At 43.1% G+C, this 21,485-nt stretch overlaps 1 protein-coding gene across 27 annotated transcripts in view; it reads left to right on the forward strand.

Moving 5' to 3' along the window:
• LPP (LIM domain containing preferred translocation partner in lipoma) overlaps positions 1-21,485 on the forward strand; it is a 639,448-nt gene that overhangs the window by 465,681 nt on the left and 152,282 nt on the right. For all 27 annotated transcript variants that reach the window (XM_045811268.2, XM_087861490.1, XM_087861508.1 and 24 more), the window contains one exon: positions 20,869-20,995. In XM_045811268.2, coding sequence (XP_045667224.1) covers positions 20,869-20,995 — 127 coding nt within the window. The remainder of the gene's footprint in view (positions 1-20,868; positions 20,996-21,485) is intronic.

Here is a 21,485-nt window from a genome sequence, read left to right on the forward strand (position 1 = left end):
GTGAGTGCTGAGGGAAGCACCTTTGCCCTCCCTGGCATCAGATCCAGCCACCCACACAGCTGCAGCCCCGCTGCCTCTCGCGTGCTTGCAGCTTGTCTGATCAACCAGCAAGACGAGCCCGCTGCCTGGAGGCTGCACGGCTCGCTTTGTCAGATGCCACCTGAATCTTTTGGAGAGACATTTGATTCCAGAGCCTGTGTTGAGTTTAGCTGCCAGGCCTGTCACCTGTGCTTAAAATTTTTCTTAATTTACCAACTGATTTTCTTCCAAAGATTTTGGGAGTTTCTTGCCTCCACCAACCACCACTCCTCTTTTCCCCACCCAATTTGGTCTTTATTTAGGCCAGTGTGAGGGTATTTTTTAGGAACATATGTAGGTACAAAGGAGGCCTTTTCTTGGTAGAGTCAAATGTTCACATACTGAGAGCTTCATTCTCCCTCCACCTTTGTGAAGACAGCAATTCAGTCGGCGTATCACTGCGGCCTGTTGTATAGAATTCCAGGCTCTGGAGTCAGGCAGCCCTGGGCCAGACTGTGCCCATGCATTATTCGTCCCACCGAGTCTCAGTTTCTTCATCTGTAAAATGGAGGTATTAACTGTACCTGCCTCACAGGGATTTGGGGACTATTTATTCAATATTGTATGTAAAATACCTGCACACAAATGTCCAATAAATGTGGCCATTACTACTACCGATAACAGGAAGCTCTGAGGATGCATCATGACAGACAAAGGACTCTTCCTCTGGATTTTATTTGATGTAGCCACAGGCCTATACCAAAAAACAATGATAATAAAGGGAAGGTATAGAACGTTCTAAGCTCCTTTATACTAAGCTGAGTGCCTCCAACTTGTCCCCACTGCCTCTCTTGCAATTCGTACCTCGACAGCTATGTCTGGGGAGAAATCTTATGGGTGCCATGGATGCAAGGTGGATGGACGATTCCCCAGAGAAACGCCAGACAGTAGTAGAGAGTTAACTTGGTGTATAACTTGTTCTTGCTCCCTTTGCTCATCAGAATTACCTGGGGAGCCTTGTAACCCTGAGCCTTGTTCCTGAGCTTCGGCCCCAGAGATACTGAGTTCATTGGTTCCGATGGGCAGCCAGGATGAAGAAGCCATGACTGAGAGGATGGGCAGGCCCAGGGAGGAGCCGGCAGTGCTGTACAGCAACCATGAGAAGAATCAATGTCACAGACCCAGCGAGTGTTCGTCTAGCTGAAGCTTTGCTTCTGCTCTGTCTGGTCTCAGTGTGGCATTTGCAGGCAGTACAAAACAAGAGAAGGGGCGGAGGGGGCTCAACATCAAGGATGTGAAAGCTGCTTCTAATCTTCAAATAGATAGTAGGCAGGGGCCCTACGAGGGTAGCCTGAGGAGCAACAAAGGCAGCTGGTCTATGTGGGCTGTGGTGAAGTGTATGTACTGATGTGAGAGCCTCAATGTCAGGCTTTCTGAAAGGATGGAGATTTTCTTAGCTTTGCTTCCTGTCAGAATAATAAAGGAATTTGGTGGTTTTCTTATGAGTCTTTAGATTAATGTGCTTGCTTACATCTTATCTCTTCTCTGTGCGCTTTCTCATTTCTGGTTTCCATATTATGGGAGATCATCTAGTTCGGTTCCAGCTGTCTCATTTTACAGATGAGCAAACGGAGCGATGCCTGACATCCCACGGCATGGTAGTGGTAGAGCTGTGCTCCCCTCACATAGCACACCATGGTCTAGTCAGCCCTGAGTTCAAGGATGGGAGGCCTAACTTTGGGGGATCTCCAACTTTCTTGCTGGCTCTGATTTCTCGACCAAAGCCCCAGCTCTTCCCATGACACCCTGACTAACCAGTATCTTATTTTGAAAGATGGCGAAAGTTTCTTTATTTTGAAAACACAGTTCTTACCTCAACTGCCCCAGGCACCACTGCAGAAGCACCCTGACCTTGCAGAGAGCCACTGCATGCCAAATGAGACTTAATTTTCCCTAAGTACTTAGGAGAAGAAAAACAATAATGTATATGATGGGCTTTTGGCCTGCACCCATATCCTTTAGAAGATAGAATTTGGCACGCACATATTCTGATTTAAAGAAAAATGTTTTGTTCTGATGTAATTTGTCTAATTAATAGTAAAAAAAAAAAAAGGATTGACTTTTTCTGTTGCAATGTCATCTAGCCTTTGAGATTTTAGAGTTAGATGGCCCAGATCAATTGTCTTGTCTTCTGTAAAGCTTCCTAATGGATAGACCTAACCTTGATGCTCACAGCCATTATTCTATTCATGGCTCACATAGAGTGCGGATCTAACCCCTCTCATATTTGTATGTTCACTCCATGAACATTTTGCTGAATCCCACCCGTAGGCTAAGGTAGTTGGAGGATCCGGAGGCGGTGCCCAGGGGATGTGGAGGGGAGTGAATCATGGGCATTAAGGCCATGAAGGCAGGACTGCAGATAATTTTCTAAAATAATTCTCAGGGGATTGGCAAAGAGCAATTAGCAGAGGTTTGTGAGCCCTGAAGAGTAATAGAATTAGATTTATATGTTACGAGGGAAAACATCTGATTATGGTTTAGCTGCTCGGCACACACTATTTGAGCACCTTCTGCATGGCAGCCCCCACGCTTGGCTCTGAAGATACAAGAGTTAAAAACGGTCCCTGCCCTCAAGGAGCTCACAGTCTATTGAGTTGCCTTTCTGACTTTCCCACTAGATTGTGAGCTCCTGGAGGGCAGGCACTTTTGTTCAACTGAAAAAAGTATAAGTTTCAGAGTTCAACCTGGATTATCTTTCCAGCTCTCTTCTTTTTATTCTATTCACCTCAGTTCACTGATCTGGAAATGGGGCCTACTAGTGCCGGCCTCACTGAGGTGTGGAAAGATTGGGTGAGACGAGGATAGGATGGACCTGATCCTGCAGGAGCTCTGTCAGTCTGGTTCTCTCTGTATCACGGTGCCTGGCGCACGGTGGTCATTCCGTACCCCTCTGCTGCCCAGCGGGTTGAAAGCCTCTGGTCGGGGAAGATTTCAGCCTGCGGCCTGTTCTCAGCGCAGTCTCAGTGACCAAGTTGCTCACTCCAGGCTATGAACTACAGTCAGGGCCAGCGTAGGGTTCTGCAAGCTCAGTTCCTGACGCCCAGGCATGCTTCTTGCAAAAGTCAGAACCAAAGTCAAAAGAAAATGACGAAATTCCCTCTCTGGCCAAAATGCTATTATTTCACCAAGGGCAACAAATGTTCTTGGCAGGGGAAGTTGATTTGCTTGTACTCGTGCAATCAATTGTATTTGCAGGTGACAAAGTCCTTCTCACAGTGGCTTAAAGAGGAGGTGTTGGCTGTCCCTGGCCTTTGTTGGACATTTTGTTATTTCCAGAGCATTTTCACAATTCATGGTCTCACTCATTCCTAATAAAGTCTCTCTGAGTTCCCAGTATAGGAATCAGTACCCTTCACTGTACTCATTCAATCGCTGGGGAGACTGAGACGCACGGAAGGAAAGTGACTTGCCTACATCATATAGCTCCTTGTGCTGCAAGAGGTTTGCTTTTCCGTCAAAGAAACTTTAAAAAGATATTCGTGCTTTTTGTCTGGTTAGCACATGACAGTATATCAGGAGATCTGAGCTCATTTTTTGGCTCAGTGAGTGAGCTTAGGAAATTCAGAATGGGATTCCTAAGATGAATTTGCTTCTCTGACCTGTGAGATCACTGTGTCTCTTGCACTGACTGATCGTAAGGTAAAGTTATTCCATCATAGGCCACGTCTGCTACTCAAGGTATTGTAAATACTTACCGTGGACAAACTCTTAAAGATTTATATGATGCTTCCAAGGGTAGTCGTCTTCAAACCTGCACTGAGAAGTGTAGGTGGAACTTACGTGGTCCACAACAGGCAAGCGAGGTCTAGAGAGATTATGTGACATATGCTAGGTCATGTGACCAGTATGCGGCAGATGTAGGGCTTAAATCCTGTTCTCTGATTTCTCGGTCCAGTGTTTGTTATAGCACATGGCACCTCAGTCTCGATCTGACCTTGCTGTTTGCTGTGGGTTAGGCTTTCACTTTGGAAGTTAGATCTTGGTAAACCTAAACCTACAAGCTTCTACATTTGCCATAGTAATAGACGTACCCTTTGAAGTGAAAAATACGTTGCTTCAAAGGGACTGCTCCACTCACTTAAAGAGAAGTTTTCATTTATTTCCCAACTGTGCTTCTCATTTTTCTAATGTCCCCAAAAAATGGTTCCAAGTCCCTTTAATCTACAAGTTGGAAGTGAGAGGTTGGCCTAATTTCTATGTTCCCTTCGAGACTGAGCAATAACACATTTTAAAGGATGATAAATAGCACTGTGAAATATAGATGGGTTCTATAAATACTCACCGAAAGCCCTGTAGTCAGAACCAGGTAGAATAAGAGGTCCTCTTATACTAAAGCCGGACAGACCTGGAGTCGAGTCTTGCCCCCTTCCTGTACTTCCTGCAAGTCTGTAGGCAACCTGCTTAACTTTCCTGGGCCTCTGTTTCCTCGTTTATAAAAGAGGGTTTAATTATATTACATGTAACGTGTAGAACATCCATTTCGTACAATGCCTGAACATTTTTAGTTGCTAATTATTGGTACCTCTTGTCACTGTGTTTATCTTCATCAAAGATCCTCTCTTTTACCCCGTGGGATACTTCTGTCCATGTCTTCCATAGAGAGGAGACAGCATCAGCTACATGTAATGTCCCTTTAAGCTCCTGTGTTTGCGGGGTCCTCTGCATTTCTCATTTTAGCCTTACCTGTGTAATCAAAGTGTGATGGCTGCAGTACTGGCCACCTTGTACCTACCCAATAAATACAGTTTGGATTAACCAGTTTTACATTCTCGTTACGAGAGCAACATAACAACATAGCCAAAAATTTAGAAGGTAGAGAAGAGAAAACAAATACAGTGCAACACCAAATGCCACACGTGGTATGCTGTGGCCTGGAGTCGTGTTTGAGTCCTGGCTGTGGTCCTCTGAGCACTCTGCTTACGGCTCCGGCTTCCATCTCCTCACCGGTGACTGAGGGCACTAAGATAACTACCTAGACAGGAGGTTGGGAGAATGAAGTGCATTTAAAATGGGATCTGGCTCAATAAATTTTAGCTGTCATGATGATGATGGTGGTGGTGGTGGTTTTTGTGTCCCCTTTATGCATGTTGCCGTTCACAAATTACTTGGGTAATTTTACTTCCCCTCCTCCCTTTGCTTTTCACAAGGAATATGTGCATTAGGAGACTGAAGACCCATTGGAGGAAACCAGGCTCAGAGAGGGGAGACGACTAGAGAGCACCTAGTAACTCTCGGCAAAGAGGGACCTAGAACTCTTAACGGCCAGGCTGTTCTGTCCTTATCTTCTACGTATGTTCTTCATCAGAAAAAGAAATTCTTGACTGCTAGTTACCAAGATTGTGGATTAAGTTACGGAGGCCGGCGAGCACACTGAGCTGTTTCAGTCTGGCTTTTATGATAATGCTGGCTTCGTGTGACACGTGCCTCCTATCTCCTGGAACGTAGACGCTTATGGAGCAAATGGAGAGGACCCCTGGAAACGTGCAGCTGCGCTTTTATGCAAAAACAGCACATAACACTACGGAACCTGCAAAAACAAACAAACCAACAAAGCCAGCTTCCATGGTGCCCCTGATCCTTTACATGGCAGATAGCCCTTGCAGCACAATCCCGGGGAAGCCATGGTTCTCCACCCTGGCCCTCGTCCAAGCGTGGAGTTGTTAGCATCATAAATCATCACATTACCATCACTTTCTTCAGCCTCTCAGTAAAACAACTTTTTTTTTCGTGTTTTTAAAGCAAGCTCTATGCCCATTGTGGGGCTCGAACTGATAACACCGAGATCGAGAGTTGCATGCTCTCCCTCGGCTGAGCTAGCCAGGTGCCCCGAAGCAAACATTTATTTGTTTATTTTTTTTATTTTTTTTTTTTAAGATTTTATTTTTATTTATTCGACAGAGATAGAGACAGCCAGCGAGAGAGGGAACACAAGCAGGGGGAGTGGGAGAGGAAGAAGCAGCCTCACAGCAGAGGAGCCTGATGTGGGGCTCGATCCCAGATCGCAGGGATCACGCCCTGAGCTGAAGGCAGACGCTTAACCGCTGTGCCACCCAGGCGCCCCTGTTTATTTATTTTAAGATCAGCAAAAAAGGATGCATTTCAGGGTGTAGTGTTCACTCAAGTCTAGAACAGCTGACCTGCAGTGCCAGGGTCCCGGGCACATCTGCAGACATGTTTCCCCAGGTGGCCTTGTATATGGGATGACTATACCAGCAGCCAGCTCCCTCACTTACACTAAAACAGTCCTGACATCTTTATGCACAGCACAGACAATGAAATCATCAAAAAGGAACACAGAGAGACATGAGAGCCGGAGGTCAGTTACATGTGTTTTTACCCGGAATGAAAGATGGTAACCTTTCAACTTGACTCTCTTGTGGGCACTTCTTAGGGTCTTCACCTGGGATGTCACTCTTGTTACATCCCTGGGATGTGAGCACTCCGTCTCTGTCTCAGACCTGATTAAAATGCCACCCTCTCCTAGGAGTGTCCTTTCGTCTCCCCAGCTTCAGCCATCTCCTCCGTGTCCTGGCAGCAGTGATTAAACCATTGTACTTTGGATATTTTATTTCTGGAGAGTTCCAGGTGTCTCATATTTCCACTTATATTTCCTAGAGGGCGGGACCCATATTTCAGTTATTTCTGTAACACTAACACTTACTGGGCACATAGCAAATGTACTTGGAATGAATGTATTATTTACAGCCATCTCCTCAGTTATGTTTAGTTTTTGTTACTGGAAGCTTTCTAACTTGCATCTCATAAGTGAAACAATGTGACTCTTAGCATTTCCATGTTATTGTAACATCTAGTTACTTGTTTGCCAAAAAACTCTCTTTATATTCAAGGAGCACTAAAGGCTGACTTTGTGATATTAAGCCTTGTCATGAGGGTTGAGGCATGGCGGAATGACCTGGGTCAGTCACTGCATTATATATGAGTAGAAAAGGAATGGAGTCAGTAATAACTTGCCTCCTACCTATTACCTCGGAGAGTTATAAGGATAGCGATGGATACAGAGTTTTTGAGGATATTCATGGTGGTGTTAGAATAATAACCCTTTGTATGTTCATGGCACTTAATTATATCAAACCATTTCATTCTGATTGGAGTAACACTTTGGACCCCATTCTTCTCCATCTTAATCTCTAGTGACTGGAACTTGGGAGACGGTTTCTAGAATCAGTGCAGTTGGGCACAGACCCTAACTCTTTCTTGTACCCACTCTGTGACTTGGAGCACATGATTTAGCTTCTTTGTGCGTTTCCTCACCTGTAAAGGGAGGCAGCAAAAGAGCTTACGTCATTGGATTACTTCAGAGTTAACGTTAAAGGAGAGAGCGTATGGACAGAGTAGTGACTCCATAGATATTGTTATTGTAATCCTCAGACATTGTGTAAGACCCCAGATGAAGAAAATTCTCACCATGTGACAAGTGTCTCTGAAAGGCATGTCATTAGGAAATAGTATCTATGACAGGAGAGAGGAGGGATTAAAGCCTGAGTAGGACTCTGAGCTCACCTATAGGAAAAAGAAGGTCGGGGGGGTCTGTGTAAACTGAGGAGAAACACCCGTTGCTAAGTCGAGGAAAGGGAGCCTTGCATGGGGACAGCACCAGCAGAGCCCGACAGAATCCTCTGTGGGCCACATCTGTTTGTGCCAGCTGTTGTCAGCCTGTGTAGGCTTGCTGAGAATAACAGCAATGATTTTCACTTTATAGCAGCTTCCATCTTGGGATCTCAGAATGCTGCATAAATGTAGATGAGGGCTCCCAAAATTTTTGCCAAGAAGGAGCATACTTTATAGGGCATCAAGAACGCATCGCTGTTCTCAGTGAATCTTTCATGATGGAAAGTGAACTAACTAGCTTTGGGTTAGACTTGCTTCCCCGATTTGAGCTTTCTTCCTGATTCTACCACTCCTCTTCTTGGTGACCTTGGACAACTCCATTTCCTCCCGACCCTCAGTTTTCACATTATAAATGAAGTGACACCTCTACCATTTGGTGACTTCTAGTGTGTCTTCTGTTTCTAAAATTCACAGAGAGTGTGCGAGGGATCTGAAGTTCCCTCCCAGATAGACTACTGCCTGACACATTTTGGAAAGGCTTTAGTTCTTGTAAAATGTGATACTTTCATAGTATTTTATTCATGGGTAGGTCATAACACAGCAGAAAAAAATACTACTTTGGTCACTAGAAAATGGCATTATCTTTTAATTTTTCAAATGAAAGCTTATTTGTGTCTTCTCTATGCGTTTCCCTTTACCCACCTTTAAGTACAGTTTTACTTATCATCTCCTTTTACTATTTTAAGATTTGCCATTAACACGCCAGCTTGTATCAGAGACTGATGAAGTATGTAGTCTTTTTTTTTTTTTCTTTTTTTTTAAGTAAGTCTTTTGAAGAGCAGGTCTACTTCTCCTGCTGAATCGTGAGTGAAGAGCTCAAAAATGACCATGCCTCTCAGAGTCCCGTACTCGGTCCATCGCTGCAGGATTACCCAGGGTGCTTGCTACTTTTTTTCTCAGTTGCCATCTTCTATAAGGAGGAAATATTACATCATAAAATGTAGTATTTGTGCTTAAGAAAGTTTCCTTGGTAGTTCAGGACTTTGTAATATATGATTAAATTCCCCTAAAAAATCTGGGTGCCTGCGTGGCTCAAGTGGTTAAGCATCCGACTCTTGGTTTTGCCTCAGGTCCTGATCTCTGGGTCTTGAGATCAAGCCCCACATCGGGCTCTGTGCTCACGCTCAGCACAGAGTCTTCTTGAGATTCTCTTTCTCTCTCTCCCTCTGCCCCTCCCCCCTGCTTCCCCCCCCCACCCCGAACAAATAAATACATCTTAAAAAAATTCCCCTAAAAAGTCATAAAATCCCTCTCATAAAATGCAGATGGGTCAAGTAGCCAAGAGAGTTTGTGTGGTGGTTAAGCGTGCGCTTTGTGGGTTTGATAGCTAGATTCACATCCCAAATTCCCAGTTCCCGTCAGGGTGATCCCTGTGCCTTAGTTTTCTCATTTGTAAAAGCATCTAATGGGTTGGCTGTGATGAGTAAATGAGTTGATCTAAAATATCTTGAACATTGCTTGGCCCCTGCTGAACACTCCATGTTCCTTACTTATTTTCAGTCTCGTTAGTTATAAGTTGGTAAATATTATAAATTAAGCACTTAGGTATTTCTGCCTTTCAGAGTTTATGAGAATTACTCTTATGTGAATCATGGTTGCTGATCAGTTAGTAATATTAAAGCTGCTGCTGGTCTTTACCTTCACATCAGAGTGTGCTCGTTTTCCCCTCTGCCACAGTACTGATGAATGACACGGACTCATTCATATTCCTTGATCCACCTTCCTGCCGCATTTGAAAGACATCCATAGCTCAGATGTGACAGATTGTTTGTGAGCATTTAATACAAGTCATGAGCCAACTGTTAAATATTAGAACACACCATGTACCATTTTAGGTATTAGTTACAATGGCCCTGACATGGGGCATTCCCTCTCTCCTGCTTGCCCCCTAACCCATTTACAGATGCAGAAGCTAATGCTAAGAGATGTTTAAACAAAATGTTATACAAAAGAAGTGATCTAACTTGGTATTTGCACCAGCTTTGTCTGCTTCTGAAGCCCACACTTTCTCCATTACACCACAATCAATGTTTCTGAAAGTAGAAGGGGCCACATTGGTCTCCAACCTCTGATATAATTAGCATCATGCTTTAATCAGTGAGGTTGACTGTCTTGATTAACCTTTATGATAGATCATGTAAGTTTCATATTTCTAAATGAATATATAGAGGCAGCTGTAGATTAGTGGAAAAACACTGAGCTTGGATCAGAAGACTCATGTTTAACTCCTGGCTCTGCCGCTTATTATGGGTGTGATTTTGGCTAAGTCACTTAACATAGTCACTTAAACCACTAACTCGGTTTGTTTCTTTGTACAGAAAACATGCTCTCATGCTTTGGAAAGTATTAACCGAAATCCAGTGCGTGTGAGTGTTCTACTGGGGGTTCTTTGTTGGCTGTCAAGGACCACAGAGTACAAAGCAGAAGTTTTCTCTCTTTCCCTCAAGTCCTAAAATCAGGCCCCTGGATTGTCTTGGTATGTTTTCGGTATGCTCTAGTCCACTGTCCCCTCTCTTTCCTCTGAATCCATATTACCCATTGATCTGTTCACATGATGTTTATATAGCATAGCCTATCTTTAAGGGCAATAATAATTTCTTAATTAGTACAGACAGCTAAATGATTTACATGGACCTTGTCATTGAACTCATGAGGCAAACCCAATTGACCCCGTTTTATGATTTAGGCAACACATATTCAGTCAAATGAAACATGTTGCCCTGGGTCACACTGTTGGTAAGTAGAGGATGTGAGATTTGAACCCAAGTAGGTAGGTCGCCCCTAGGGTCTATATTCTCAAGTGTTTAAGCCATACTGACTACCATCAACATCAATGATTTGCCTCATTCTTGTATTTCTCCTTCATGAGCCTTGATGGCCTGACTGGATTATGAATTCCTTGAACTGGATGTCTCTCAATTATGTTGATGATTGCCTTAATACCTAATTACTAGTATTTGTGGATAATTTAATGTAGATTTCACCAGAGGCTCCAGTTTTCCACACCGCTTGAATACCCTAAAATAAGGACCTTTGACTCCTTCTTCTTTGTCTCCAGCCAGAAGCTAATCCTCCCACAATGTTGAACTACTTTGATTTGATTTTCACGGGTCGAGAAGAAAACCTTGTTCTCTGTTATTCTCACGGAGACACTTTGCCTGCCTCACCGCCAAGGCCCAGAAATCCAACGTGATCAGTGCGTCTGTCGGAGGGAGTGCTTGTTTGCTGCCGGGGGCATTGTTACTGAACAAAACATATGCCCTTTCTTTGCATCCGAAGTGCTGTGGATCGCTGAGCAAGAACCTTTCTGACTCAAATGAAAACCACCTAGTGTTAGGTGAAATATGGGGAGTTAACCATTTGTTGGCTGGCGTGCATTTCCCACGAAAAACTCAAAAACAGCAATTTACCTCAGCCATGGAAAGTGATGTGCCAAGCGTCATATTTGCATATTAAAACCGAAAAACTGATTTGCATGTTATTTCAGTGTCTTGTGTCACGTTCAGGCATCTGTCAAGCCCACTAGATAGAAACAGCTTGTACAGTAGGAAAGTGTTTCTGTGCCTATCAGGACTGAAAATCTAGGTGCTTTTATTTTTTTCAACAAATCGTCCCCACCTTAGATTCTCCATTCCCTTCTGGCTTTGTATGTGAAAATACGAAAGAAAAGACAGAAATCCCATGTTTTATAAAGTCTACTTACTATTTTCGAAGGGTCATCCATTTTTACTATATTCAGTGTTGATAGTTTAAAAATTATTAGGAAAAAGTTTAAAGTACTCATAATCCCACCATCCTAGAATGAGCTATTAACATTTTGGTGTATTTCCCTCTAGTACCTGCTTTTTTTATACCTTTTTTTATACCTACCTACATAGACACACTGACGTTCTTGCATATATGTTTTTATACATTTGTAATTATTAGGTATACTATTTTAATTTCTTGAGAATGGCAAGAATTATGACACAGTCCAAATAACGGTAAGGAATTGTTAAAAACCCATTTTGAACACAGTGGATTAGAACTGCAGTCAGGGCTGGAGCCCTGATAGGAGGCACACTGTGATGTCTGATACAGATTTATGAAAATGTAGCTTCTGGTTGAGGGTGGCTTTTCTGTGGGGCAATGCACAGCAATGAGTGTGTTGGCGTAAGACCTTTCTTCCCAATGTTGGAGCAGCTGGCTCTTTCCGTTGTTCCAGATAACCAGATGAAGATGAAAGGCCTTCTCAGAAGTCACGGCCAGGCACTAGTGGGGCATAACGAAGTCCAAGACCTGGTTTGGTTTGAAAACAGCCTTGAAGGACCGTGCCTTCCCTTCATCAAACTTCATGTCTTGTGTCTCATTGAGGTGAAACCTCCCAATGGAAATAATGCCTTGTAATTGTCTTGCCTTTGTTATATAGCTAATACCTGAGACATAACATACAGAAGGCCTGATTAATGGGGAGGAAAAACACATGTGGGTTTTAGCTATAGTATTGTGGAAATTGCTTCTTTTAGCCTTGGGTAGAAACAATGTATATAGGAGGGGAGTGAAATGAGAGAGATCCTATCACCCCACAGAGGCAACTCGAGTACTTTCTCCCTTAAGGAGGACCGCCTGGGAGCACTGACACAGAAACTGTGGGTTAGGTTAGGTTGGCAAGAGATCTTTGGACTCACTTCTCCCTGACGCTGAGGCTCTGGGCTTCCTGCTTCTCCCCTCTCCTACTTCTTACCTACCAGGTGGGACAACATCTATAAGTGGTGCCTTTTCTGGCTGAAATTCATCGCGGCAGGAAAGTATGAGGGAGGCTACCTTGTTCCAAAGAGCCAAACGTGAGAGCCCTGCTGTACAATTTATCTTTTGGTGTCAAAGGCTAGGATGTGGGGCGGCTGACCATTGAGAGAGCCAGCAAAGCATGTGTTCACCAAATGTCGTATATTTCAAGGTTTGTAGTTAAAAGAATTCAGAGTGATTCCATCTCTTGCTAAAACAATTAGGGTGAAATTCAGATATACTAGCCCAAAAATACTACTCTGTAGACATTCCACTTCCAAGAAGAAAATCATCTTTGTTAGTGGTTTGTAAGCTGTCCCTCCTGGTAATTAGAACTGCCATTTATGTGACGTTTAATACTTTACAAAGATTCTTCATATAAATTAGCTACTATTAACTTCCAGTTGATGGATGAGAAAATCAATGATAGAGAAACAAACACCGAGGACCTGCAGCAGTGCGCTAGACATCAGGCCTGGGAACAAGCATGCTCTAAGCCTGGGGCACTCTTGAAGCTACCTGACTGAGAGTGGTGAGCACAGAGAGGGGCCACCTTGTTCGCAGCTCAGCCTACATCACCACTGCACCCTGTGCGCAAACAGCACAAGGCCCCTTAGTGGACACCGGGTAATTCCCCCCACTTGCAACTGTGGTGATATCTACCACACTGTAATTCAGAATCATCCATCCTTGGCTGTGACTCCTAATTTGGCTGAAGAAAGGTGATTTAGAGGCATCAAAGCATGGCACAAGAAAGAGAATATGAAAAAGAGGTTGTAAGGAAATCAAGCTTTTGAAAGGTGAGAATTAACTGGAATGGGTTTCAAAGCTAGAATCAACTTTTTCAAGTCAGCATTTCTGGGTCGTCTTCTTTGTGGCCTTACTATTCATTCTCCAAGAAAATGGAACTTAAGAATAGAGGAACCAAGAGCCCACTTTTCTGCTCCTCTGCAGCTGTAAGGAGTGTTCGTTTATGGGTTTCTACTTGTTAAGAGGCCCCTTCCTTCCCTGTGGCCCACTGCTTTTAACCCGAAGCAGAGTGGGTATGCAGCAATCTTCTGTCCTTGGCCTGAAAGGGTGCTCTTTCCATCAAAAGGGAGACGTTGAGAGTAGAGCAGGATAATTCAGTGAGAGTCAGAAAGTAGAAGCAGCCTCAGGAAATTGCAAACTGCAAACTTGACATAGTTAAATAGAAGGGGGGAAAAAGAAGGAAAATATCAGAAATATATTTTTTTCTGGCAGGCTTTCAGCTCCAAAATGGGGCTAATTCTACCTTTTGAAAGAAGATAATTTCAATGTTTCTTTTTTCAAGAACACATAATTGAAGTTATTTTCCCTCTGAGAGAAGGAACCTCTTGTACATCATTACAAATGGACAAGAAAAGTGAGCAGCTCTGGTCCCCGAGTGATAGAGTATTCATTATCATGTAATCTCTCTGAATATCTTGGCTGTCTTTTCCCGGTGTTTATCTGCCTGGGCGGTGCTTTTCTGGTAAGGTTTAGATTTGTACTAAGTTCAACTTATCTAGCACTTTGTAACTAGGAAATGAATGGCGGGTAAGGACTCATAGGAGAGAAATGACCCACCGCGAGGTCAGTATCCAGAGTAACTCAGGAGGCTGACATGATGACAAAGGGTGGGTAGCCATTTTGTAAAATGGATCCTTAACACATATACTTAAATAGTTAAATTGGTGGTAACAGAGACTCAAGGTGGTGGGTGTTCTCCTTGGGGTCTTCACTGTTTGCACCCCTATGCAGGCTGTTCGCTGTGCTTCCTTTTGTATTTAGGAGGGCTGAGGAAATTCTTTCTCCACCCAAGGAGGGGTGGTGGTGGGATAGGGCGTTGAACCTTTGTTTGTTCTTGATTTTCATGCCCCACATGTAGTGAAAGTTCAGTAGGCTGCAGAAACCCTGTGACCTGCCAGCTGCTTACTCAGATTCAGAATGCTGAATGAAGTTCTAGATTGTTTCAGGGGGTGCTGACAAGTAGTTTAAATCCTCCTGTAAATGGAAATCTCTTTAATGATCATGTTTCCACTTACTCAGTGTGTGTCTGTTTTTATAGACTACAAAGTCCCCGAAAATATGAATTATCTGTGATTTCCCTATAAATATCTGTAATGATATGTGCCCTGCATATTACGGGCACAAAAATAAGATAGGGTAGAATCAAAGGAATCTTTGAAAACATCATTTTGCACAGAACGCTACTAAGGCTCAGGGAATAGAAATGATTTGATCAAGATTACTGGACCAGTTAAAGGCAGAACACAGATTAGAGAGATAAATAGGCCCCTCTGTGCTTATGGGTTCCTTTGTAAGAATATATAAAACCCTTCCAATACTGTCGAGTGTTATATAAATATGACGGTATCCTTATTTGTGCTCTTCCTAATCTGGCAGTTCCCTTGCTCACCGAGGACTCTGTCCATACTCACTTTGTTTGCAGAAACAGTCCTGATTTTTGCAGTCTCACCCATAACTTTTACCAGGGACCTAGATCCAAATTTGGCTACAGTATTCATAATAAGCCTTCCCCGGAATATTATCAGCTGCGCTGCTGCTAGCAAGAAAAGAACCATGACAGAGAGGAACCAGTTGCAGATGCTTGGACATTTTCCATTTTCTGACACTTTTCTGTCAAGAAAAAAAAAAGTGTTTTTTATTCCCCCAAGGCAAAAAACTTTACTATAAAAAAAGGGACTTATAGGAAAATATACAGCAAAAGAATATAAACCACTCTCCCATCATTTTCGACCATTAACCTTTGAGCATGTTTCTTCCCAGTCTCCCTTGCATCGCAGTTTGAGATAGGCCAGCCTGGTCAGTGGCTAGCTCTCCACAGGGTATCCTCCTCCTTTCTTGCGCTTCCTATGGCCTCATCTAACTGCAAGGGAGAGTGGAAGATGGAACCCAGCTGTGTGCTCAGAAAGAGGAGGAAGTCGATTTTGGAGAACAGTTAGTGGTCTCTGCCTCACTTAGTAAATATCAGAGTCCGTAAGCATATTAGCCATTAAATTGGCTGTCTGTGTTGCCTACAACAGTCTTGACATTGACCACAGGTCATTTCTCTAGCCTCGTCTAGCTCTGTTCCTTCCCTATTTCTTAACATTTTTTTTTCTAATATGCATGTTCTTTGATACATACTATTCTTGGAGTGTCTTCTTTCTCTTTCTTTTTTTCATTTGTTGAGATCCAACTTATCCTTCCAGATCTAACTAAGAGGTAATATCCTTACCGGTAGCCTTCTCCCATCTCAGATCACTGAATTCATCCCTGTGTTTTAGTATTTATACTTTATTGTGCTTTTCTATTTTCAAGACCCTTTCTTCCTAAACTGTGAGTTGTTGGGGAGCAGGGGAGTCAGGAATAATCTGAGTTTATAATGATGGTGCTCGGTACTTGGCAATTTCTTAGGAAAGCCATGTTTAAGAGAATTCTGAAGCGGTCTTCTGAAATTCATTTCTCAGTAACTCATCTGTAGGTCATACAATGTGTTTTGCCCCTTCTAGGAGTTTCAGGCATTTCAAAGAACATACATATTAGTGATTAATATTGATACTTAGAAGAATGTCTTTTTCTTAGAAAAGGCTAGAGGCTTTGTTTATATTTGCTTTACAGGACTTTCGTTTCACTATTTAGCAGTAAACCTCTACTCTGAAAAAAATCCAAGTCACTACAGAAGAACGGAGTAGAAGGGCATGCAGATGCCCCGGGCACTGAGAGCCACCGCCGGGTCGCTGGGACTTGCCCGACTCAGCACAGCTGGTGGCCGTCGGGACTCCACCGATTTCCAGGGCTGGTACTAGATGCCAGGTTGCTCCCTTTCCCGCTCTTGGCCTCACCTTGCTCACCGTAAAGGAGGCTTACTTATTACACAGGCCTGTTGCATCAACATTTGAGATTACAGGGATGTGAAAACAGGCACCCTGCAGAGCATCACAGAAATGCAAGGAATTATGATGATGCCACAGGAGCTGTACTGCTGAGCGTGTGCACATCTCTGCGTTTGAAGAAATAACACAAAATAACGCAACACATCCCTTCCCGGCCCCCACCCCACAAATTTTCAATCATGTTCTATTACCCAGACCCAGCGCTGGAAGCTGCTTGTTTAAAAGATACATTGGACAGTTGCTGCCTTTTCTTAGGATGTGTAGAGGCCCGAGCACTACTGAGAAAGAGAAATGAAAAGGGGTCTCTTCACCGCAGTGAGAAAAGCCCTAAAGTACTTAAAGGACTTGAACCCCAGACAAAGTCCTGAGCTGCGTCTTCCTTCACGTGAGAGACATATGGACACGGAGGACCCTGTGTTTTTACCGATAGGTTTTCCATGAATGGTCAGCTTTGTGCATTGTTTGGGGGCAGAGGCGGGGGGTGGGGCAGAGGTGGGGTTCTGTGGCCAAATAATGTTCACAAACTCTGGAAGAGGTGTTCTCTTGGGATCCTTCCTCATAAGAAAAGCCAGGAATCCAAGGTTAGCATTTATATGGGGTTAGAATGTAAAAGAAAAGGAAAGCACCTTTCCAAATGTATTATTTCAGAAAGTGTATGGCAAACAAATAGGAAGTATCTGGAGAATAAAAGGAATGATATGTTGTCCTTAACATCTGTGAAGTCCTGACAATGTAAGTACTTTGAAAGAAGGACCTGTACTCGTAACGTAAGTGCTAAGGGTAGAATGTGAATTGCTGGTAGAGGACAGACCTGGCCTTCTTCCTGCCTTTGTTGATGTTAAAAGGGAAGCAGATATATGAGGCCCAGACGATGATAAGTGTGTCCATTCCCTCAAGGTCTACCCTAACACTGGGAGCAGGAATGATCAGAGTTTCCTTAATAGTTGTTGATTTATATTAAAACAGCCAATGCCATTAAAACTACGGGTAATATCTCCTACATTTCTCCACTTCCTCCATGGGAAGGAGGGTTTGGTTGGAAAAAAATGTGTGGCATTTGGAGTCAGATGACAGCCTATTTGGGGCTCAAGTTCTCTCCTTATTGCCAGTCTAGAAAACAAGATGTAGGTCATTGTTTCATCCTTGTCTTCCGTTCTGTCACCTGAACTGGGATTATCCCCTCCCTCAGAGGTGGGTTGGGGATCCAAAGAGAGTCCCTTTGTTGCCATGGTTTGAAAGCAGTTAAGCTCTCTACAGCGTGAGATGCAAGCTCTCTGATTTTTTTTTTAAAGATTTATTTATTTTAGAGAGAGCGAGAACGAGAGCATGGGGCGGGGGAGGGGTGGAGGGAGAGAGAGAATCTCAAGCAGACTTCCCCCTGAGCACAGAGCCCAACATGGGGCTTGATCTCAGGACCCTGAGATCATGATCTGAGCTAAAATTGAGAATCAGACCTGTAACCACTGAACCACCCAGGCCCCCCACAAGCTCTCTAATTTTAATCCTCACAGCGACTATGAGGTGGCATTGACAAGCCCTTTTTACAGAAGGAAATGTGAAGTTATAAGGAGTTCACAAGCTCCCCTAAGGACACCAACCATTGCCAGAGTTAAACCTCTGTCTCCAACTCTCATGCCACTGTCACACAGGATGCCCCTTCCCTCTCCGGCCACAAATATTTTAGGATAAGCTTCCCACCTCATTCCGGTCTCATGGCTCTCCCATCCTCCCTCCACTCCACAGAGAACTTTCTATTCTGATGAGCTCACCTCCTTGCTGAAAATCCCCACTTAGGTTTCTGTTCCCTGGATGTTCCTACCTAAGGGTCTTTTGATATGTTCCCCGTAGCCAGTGAGCTTCCTGAAATTGTAAGTAAATTTGACATGCATTTTTATGGATGCCAGTCTCTGCCAAAAGGGAGTTGAGCGCATCAGATTTTCAGGGCCTAGAGCCCCTGGCCCATAGAGAAGCCCTAAGTGCCCAGGATGGCATGGCAGTCCTTAGCCGGGCCTTCCTTTCTCTCATCTCTTCAGCCTCAAACACAGAACCACTTGCATTTCCCCCCACTCCCACCCAGCCGTGTCTCAGCTTCGGCCTTTTGCTCCTCTCAGAGCTCCCCCTAGACCTGGGTTAGCCCGTTCCAGGGCTTTGCTAGTATCCAGCATATCTTTATCGCTTGAATTCATTCATATGTGAAAAGTTGTATTTCATGGATTGCAAAAGTCACGTTCCATACTATTAAAGAAACACAACCTTAGAAATTAAAAGGCCCCCAGGATTCCAAACCCAGAGCTGATCCCCTTTAACACAGGACTATATGTCTTTTCAGACTTTTTCCCTACCTAGATATTGAGCTGTAGATAATTAAACCGTACTTTTCAAAAATGGGGCCATCATTTAGATTTCCTATCCTACCACTGGATCTGTTCCTTTGATAGCATGGCTACGCCATCTTTTTCATACTTGCACAGGTAGAATTATAATGTTCTCTTAAAACCGGTTCACATTCCATTGTATGTACCAACATTGTCCATTTAGGTGACCTCTTACCCATGGATGGAGAGTTACATGGTTACTTTTGATTCCTCCTTTATCCAAATATAGTTCCCGTGACTGGCTTTGGTCATATAATTTAATGATTATTTCTGCAAAATTTTCCTAGAAGTGGATAACATCTGTGCCATTGAAAGTTTAATGTTACTAGCAAATCACTCATCCAATGTTCAGATGCTATTTGTACTTTCGAGGAGGCCTTACATTTAACATTTAACGTTTATTGAGTAAATGAGTCTGGGCGGGGCCCCCTGTGCTGGGTTTATCATAACTAGCCCTGCCCTGATCTTTTTGGGTGTCAGATTTCCTTATCTCACAATGAATAAGAGATTCCGGCATGCAGCTCTATTTTTTCTTTGTCACCGGTCACATGTCGTAGTTTGCTCACTGCTGTCCCTTCTCCAGTGCAAATTGTCCAATAATGAAATAAAATCCCAGCATAAAGAATTGTTGGCCTTTTTGGCCTTCTGTATGTCTGTACTTTACAACTTTCTATCCATTTTTTAAAAGCCTAAAAAAATGGAAAATAAATACAGAGAAAAGTCCAAGTACCTGCCAATTAATAATTTCACATACATTTAGAAGGCATTTTATGCCTCCGACATCACACAGATAATTAATATGCATCTTGGAGTGGTTGAAATAAATGTTGGTAGTAAGGATGAAACGTTTGTACAGGGATTTATACTTTACAGGATTTTCACATCCAAGAACTCATTTGCTCTAGTGAGGATAACAGGTGAATGAATATGCAGCTTTGGGTTTTGTTGAACTGATTCTTATAAACTGTTCATGAAAGGAGAAGCTCTTGATCAACAACTTAAGAATGCACGAATATCAAGGGAAGAACATTCTCAAAATCTCAGCTCTCCGCATCCGCTATTGTGGATGTCATTATTTCTTAACTTTTTGTAAGTTTTTCTGTTGCAAATGCTTTGATTAAAGATGCTAGAGTGTGATATTGGAAATGGCCAAAGTTATAATATAGGCAAAGGAAAATAGAATAATAAATTCCCATTCATTTACATAGCGCAAAGCTATTTTACATCTGGCATCTGGCCTTCTTTCTTTCTCTACATACTTTGGATTCTTGGTTGAACGTCTCAAATAATCTTTCCCCTGACACTGGATTCCCTGACATTGCTATAATTCTGGCTCACCCACCTGTTTAAACACCAACCCAGTACCAGTGCTATTGATGTACCTTCCCCATTTGGCACATGGCTGTTTGTAGTACTATGGGGAGAAGCTACTCAATCTCCTTGACTGGAACACAGGGCCATTCACTTTCTGCACCCCTGTGCCCCAGAAGACCCATCTCATCTCCTACCTCAAGCTTTATACGTGGTGCAGAAATATTCAACTGCCAGGAGCTCCTTATGCCACTTGGCCTTTTTCTCACCTGAATATAAAAAACTTCTACCTGTAAGTTTCCTGCCCTTTAGCTGAGTAAGTCCTGGTCTGTACCTGGACTGTACTTTGTCTGGAATTCTTCCTTTCAGGCTACAGGAGAGGTCCCTTATGTACCCTGGTTGTGCACTTTCTGTAGTTGCTTTATCTTTAATTATTGATGGACCTGAATCTCTCACTTGACCGTAAACTCCTTAAGGGGAGGGGGCTCTATTTATCTTGTTTATATATATATATATATACACACACAACTGGTATGTAGTGACTGCTTAGCAATTGTTGAATGAAATGAATCCCTGCTGTTGTAAGCATGGATTTCCAGAGCCCTGTAATGACTCATCTCGATAAGACAAGTGGATCCTGTAAAATGGTGTGTCCCAGGTCAGACACTGGAGAACTGATACAACTGATTGCAGAACCCAGATCTCTTCATAGTCATGTCCAGTACTTTTTTGTCTACAATGCAAATACTATTTGATTGTCTTGATTTTCTAAATTGTATTTAAAGAACTATGTGTCTTCTGCCTTTCAGGGTGGACAAACAGGTTCCATGGGGCCTCCAGCTGTCACCCCCTCATTCCGCCCTGAAGATGAGCTCGAGCACCTGACCAAGAAGATGCTGTATGATATGGAAAATCCACCTGCTGAGGAATACTTTGGTGAGTGGGGGCTAGCGCTGACTTCGAAGGAAATGCCTGCTGTTTTTCCTCGTTACTAACTAGGAATATGGTCAGATCCACTGGTAAAGGATTTGAGTCTGGATACTTTGGAGTCGGTATGCATCTGCACACAACTGAGTGTTCTGGAAATTACTTTGTGAGACTGCCATAAATGTGGTATCTCTTCGGCTCATACTAAAAGTGCAAGGGTGCTGTGCAGTTTCTTGAGATACAAATTTGATTTTAAAATGAACTTTTGACAACTTATAAGCTTCTCCTTAGGCAGAAATAGGGTTTCTGTATGTGTTCAGATTCCTCACTGGCCTAAATATTTATATACAAAATGTGGAAGTGGATAGTGTCTAAATTCTGCACTCTCGATTCTTTCCCTATGCGAGTTTAGGAAAAGATGTTCCTGTTGTATTTTTTTCAACACTCTCCCCTCTCCAAATCTGTGAATAATTATGAATGGTTATTCCATCCAGTCCAT

Source organism: Ursus americanus, chromosome 4 (assembly GCF_024610735.1).
Source record: "Ursus americanus isolate L20-20 chromosome 4, mUrsAme1.1.p, whole genome shotgun sequence".
NCBI lineage: Eukaryota > Metazoa > Chordata > Mammalia > Carnivora > Ursidae > Ursus > Ursus americanus.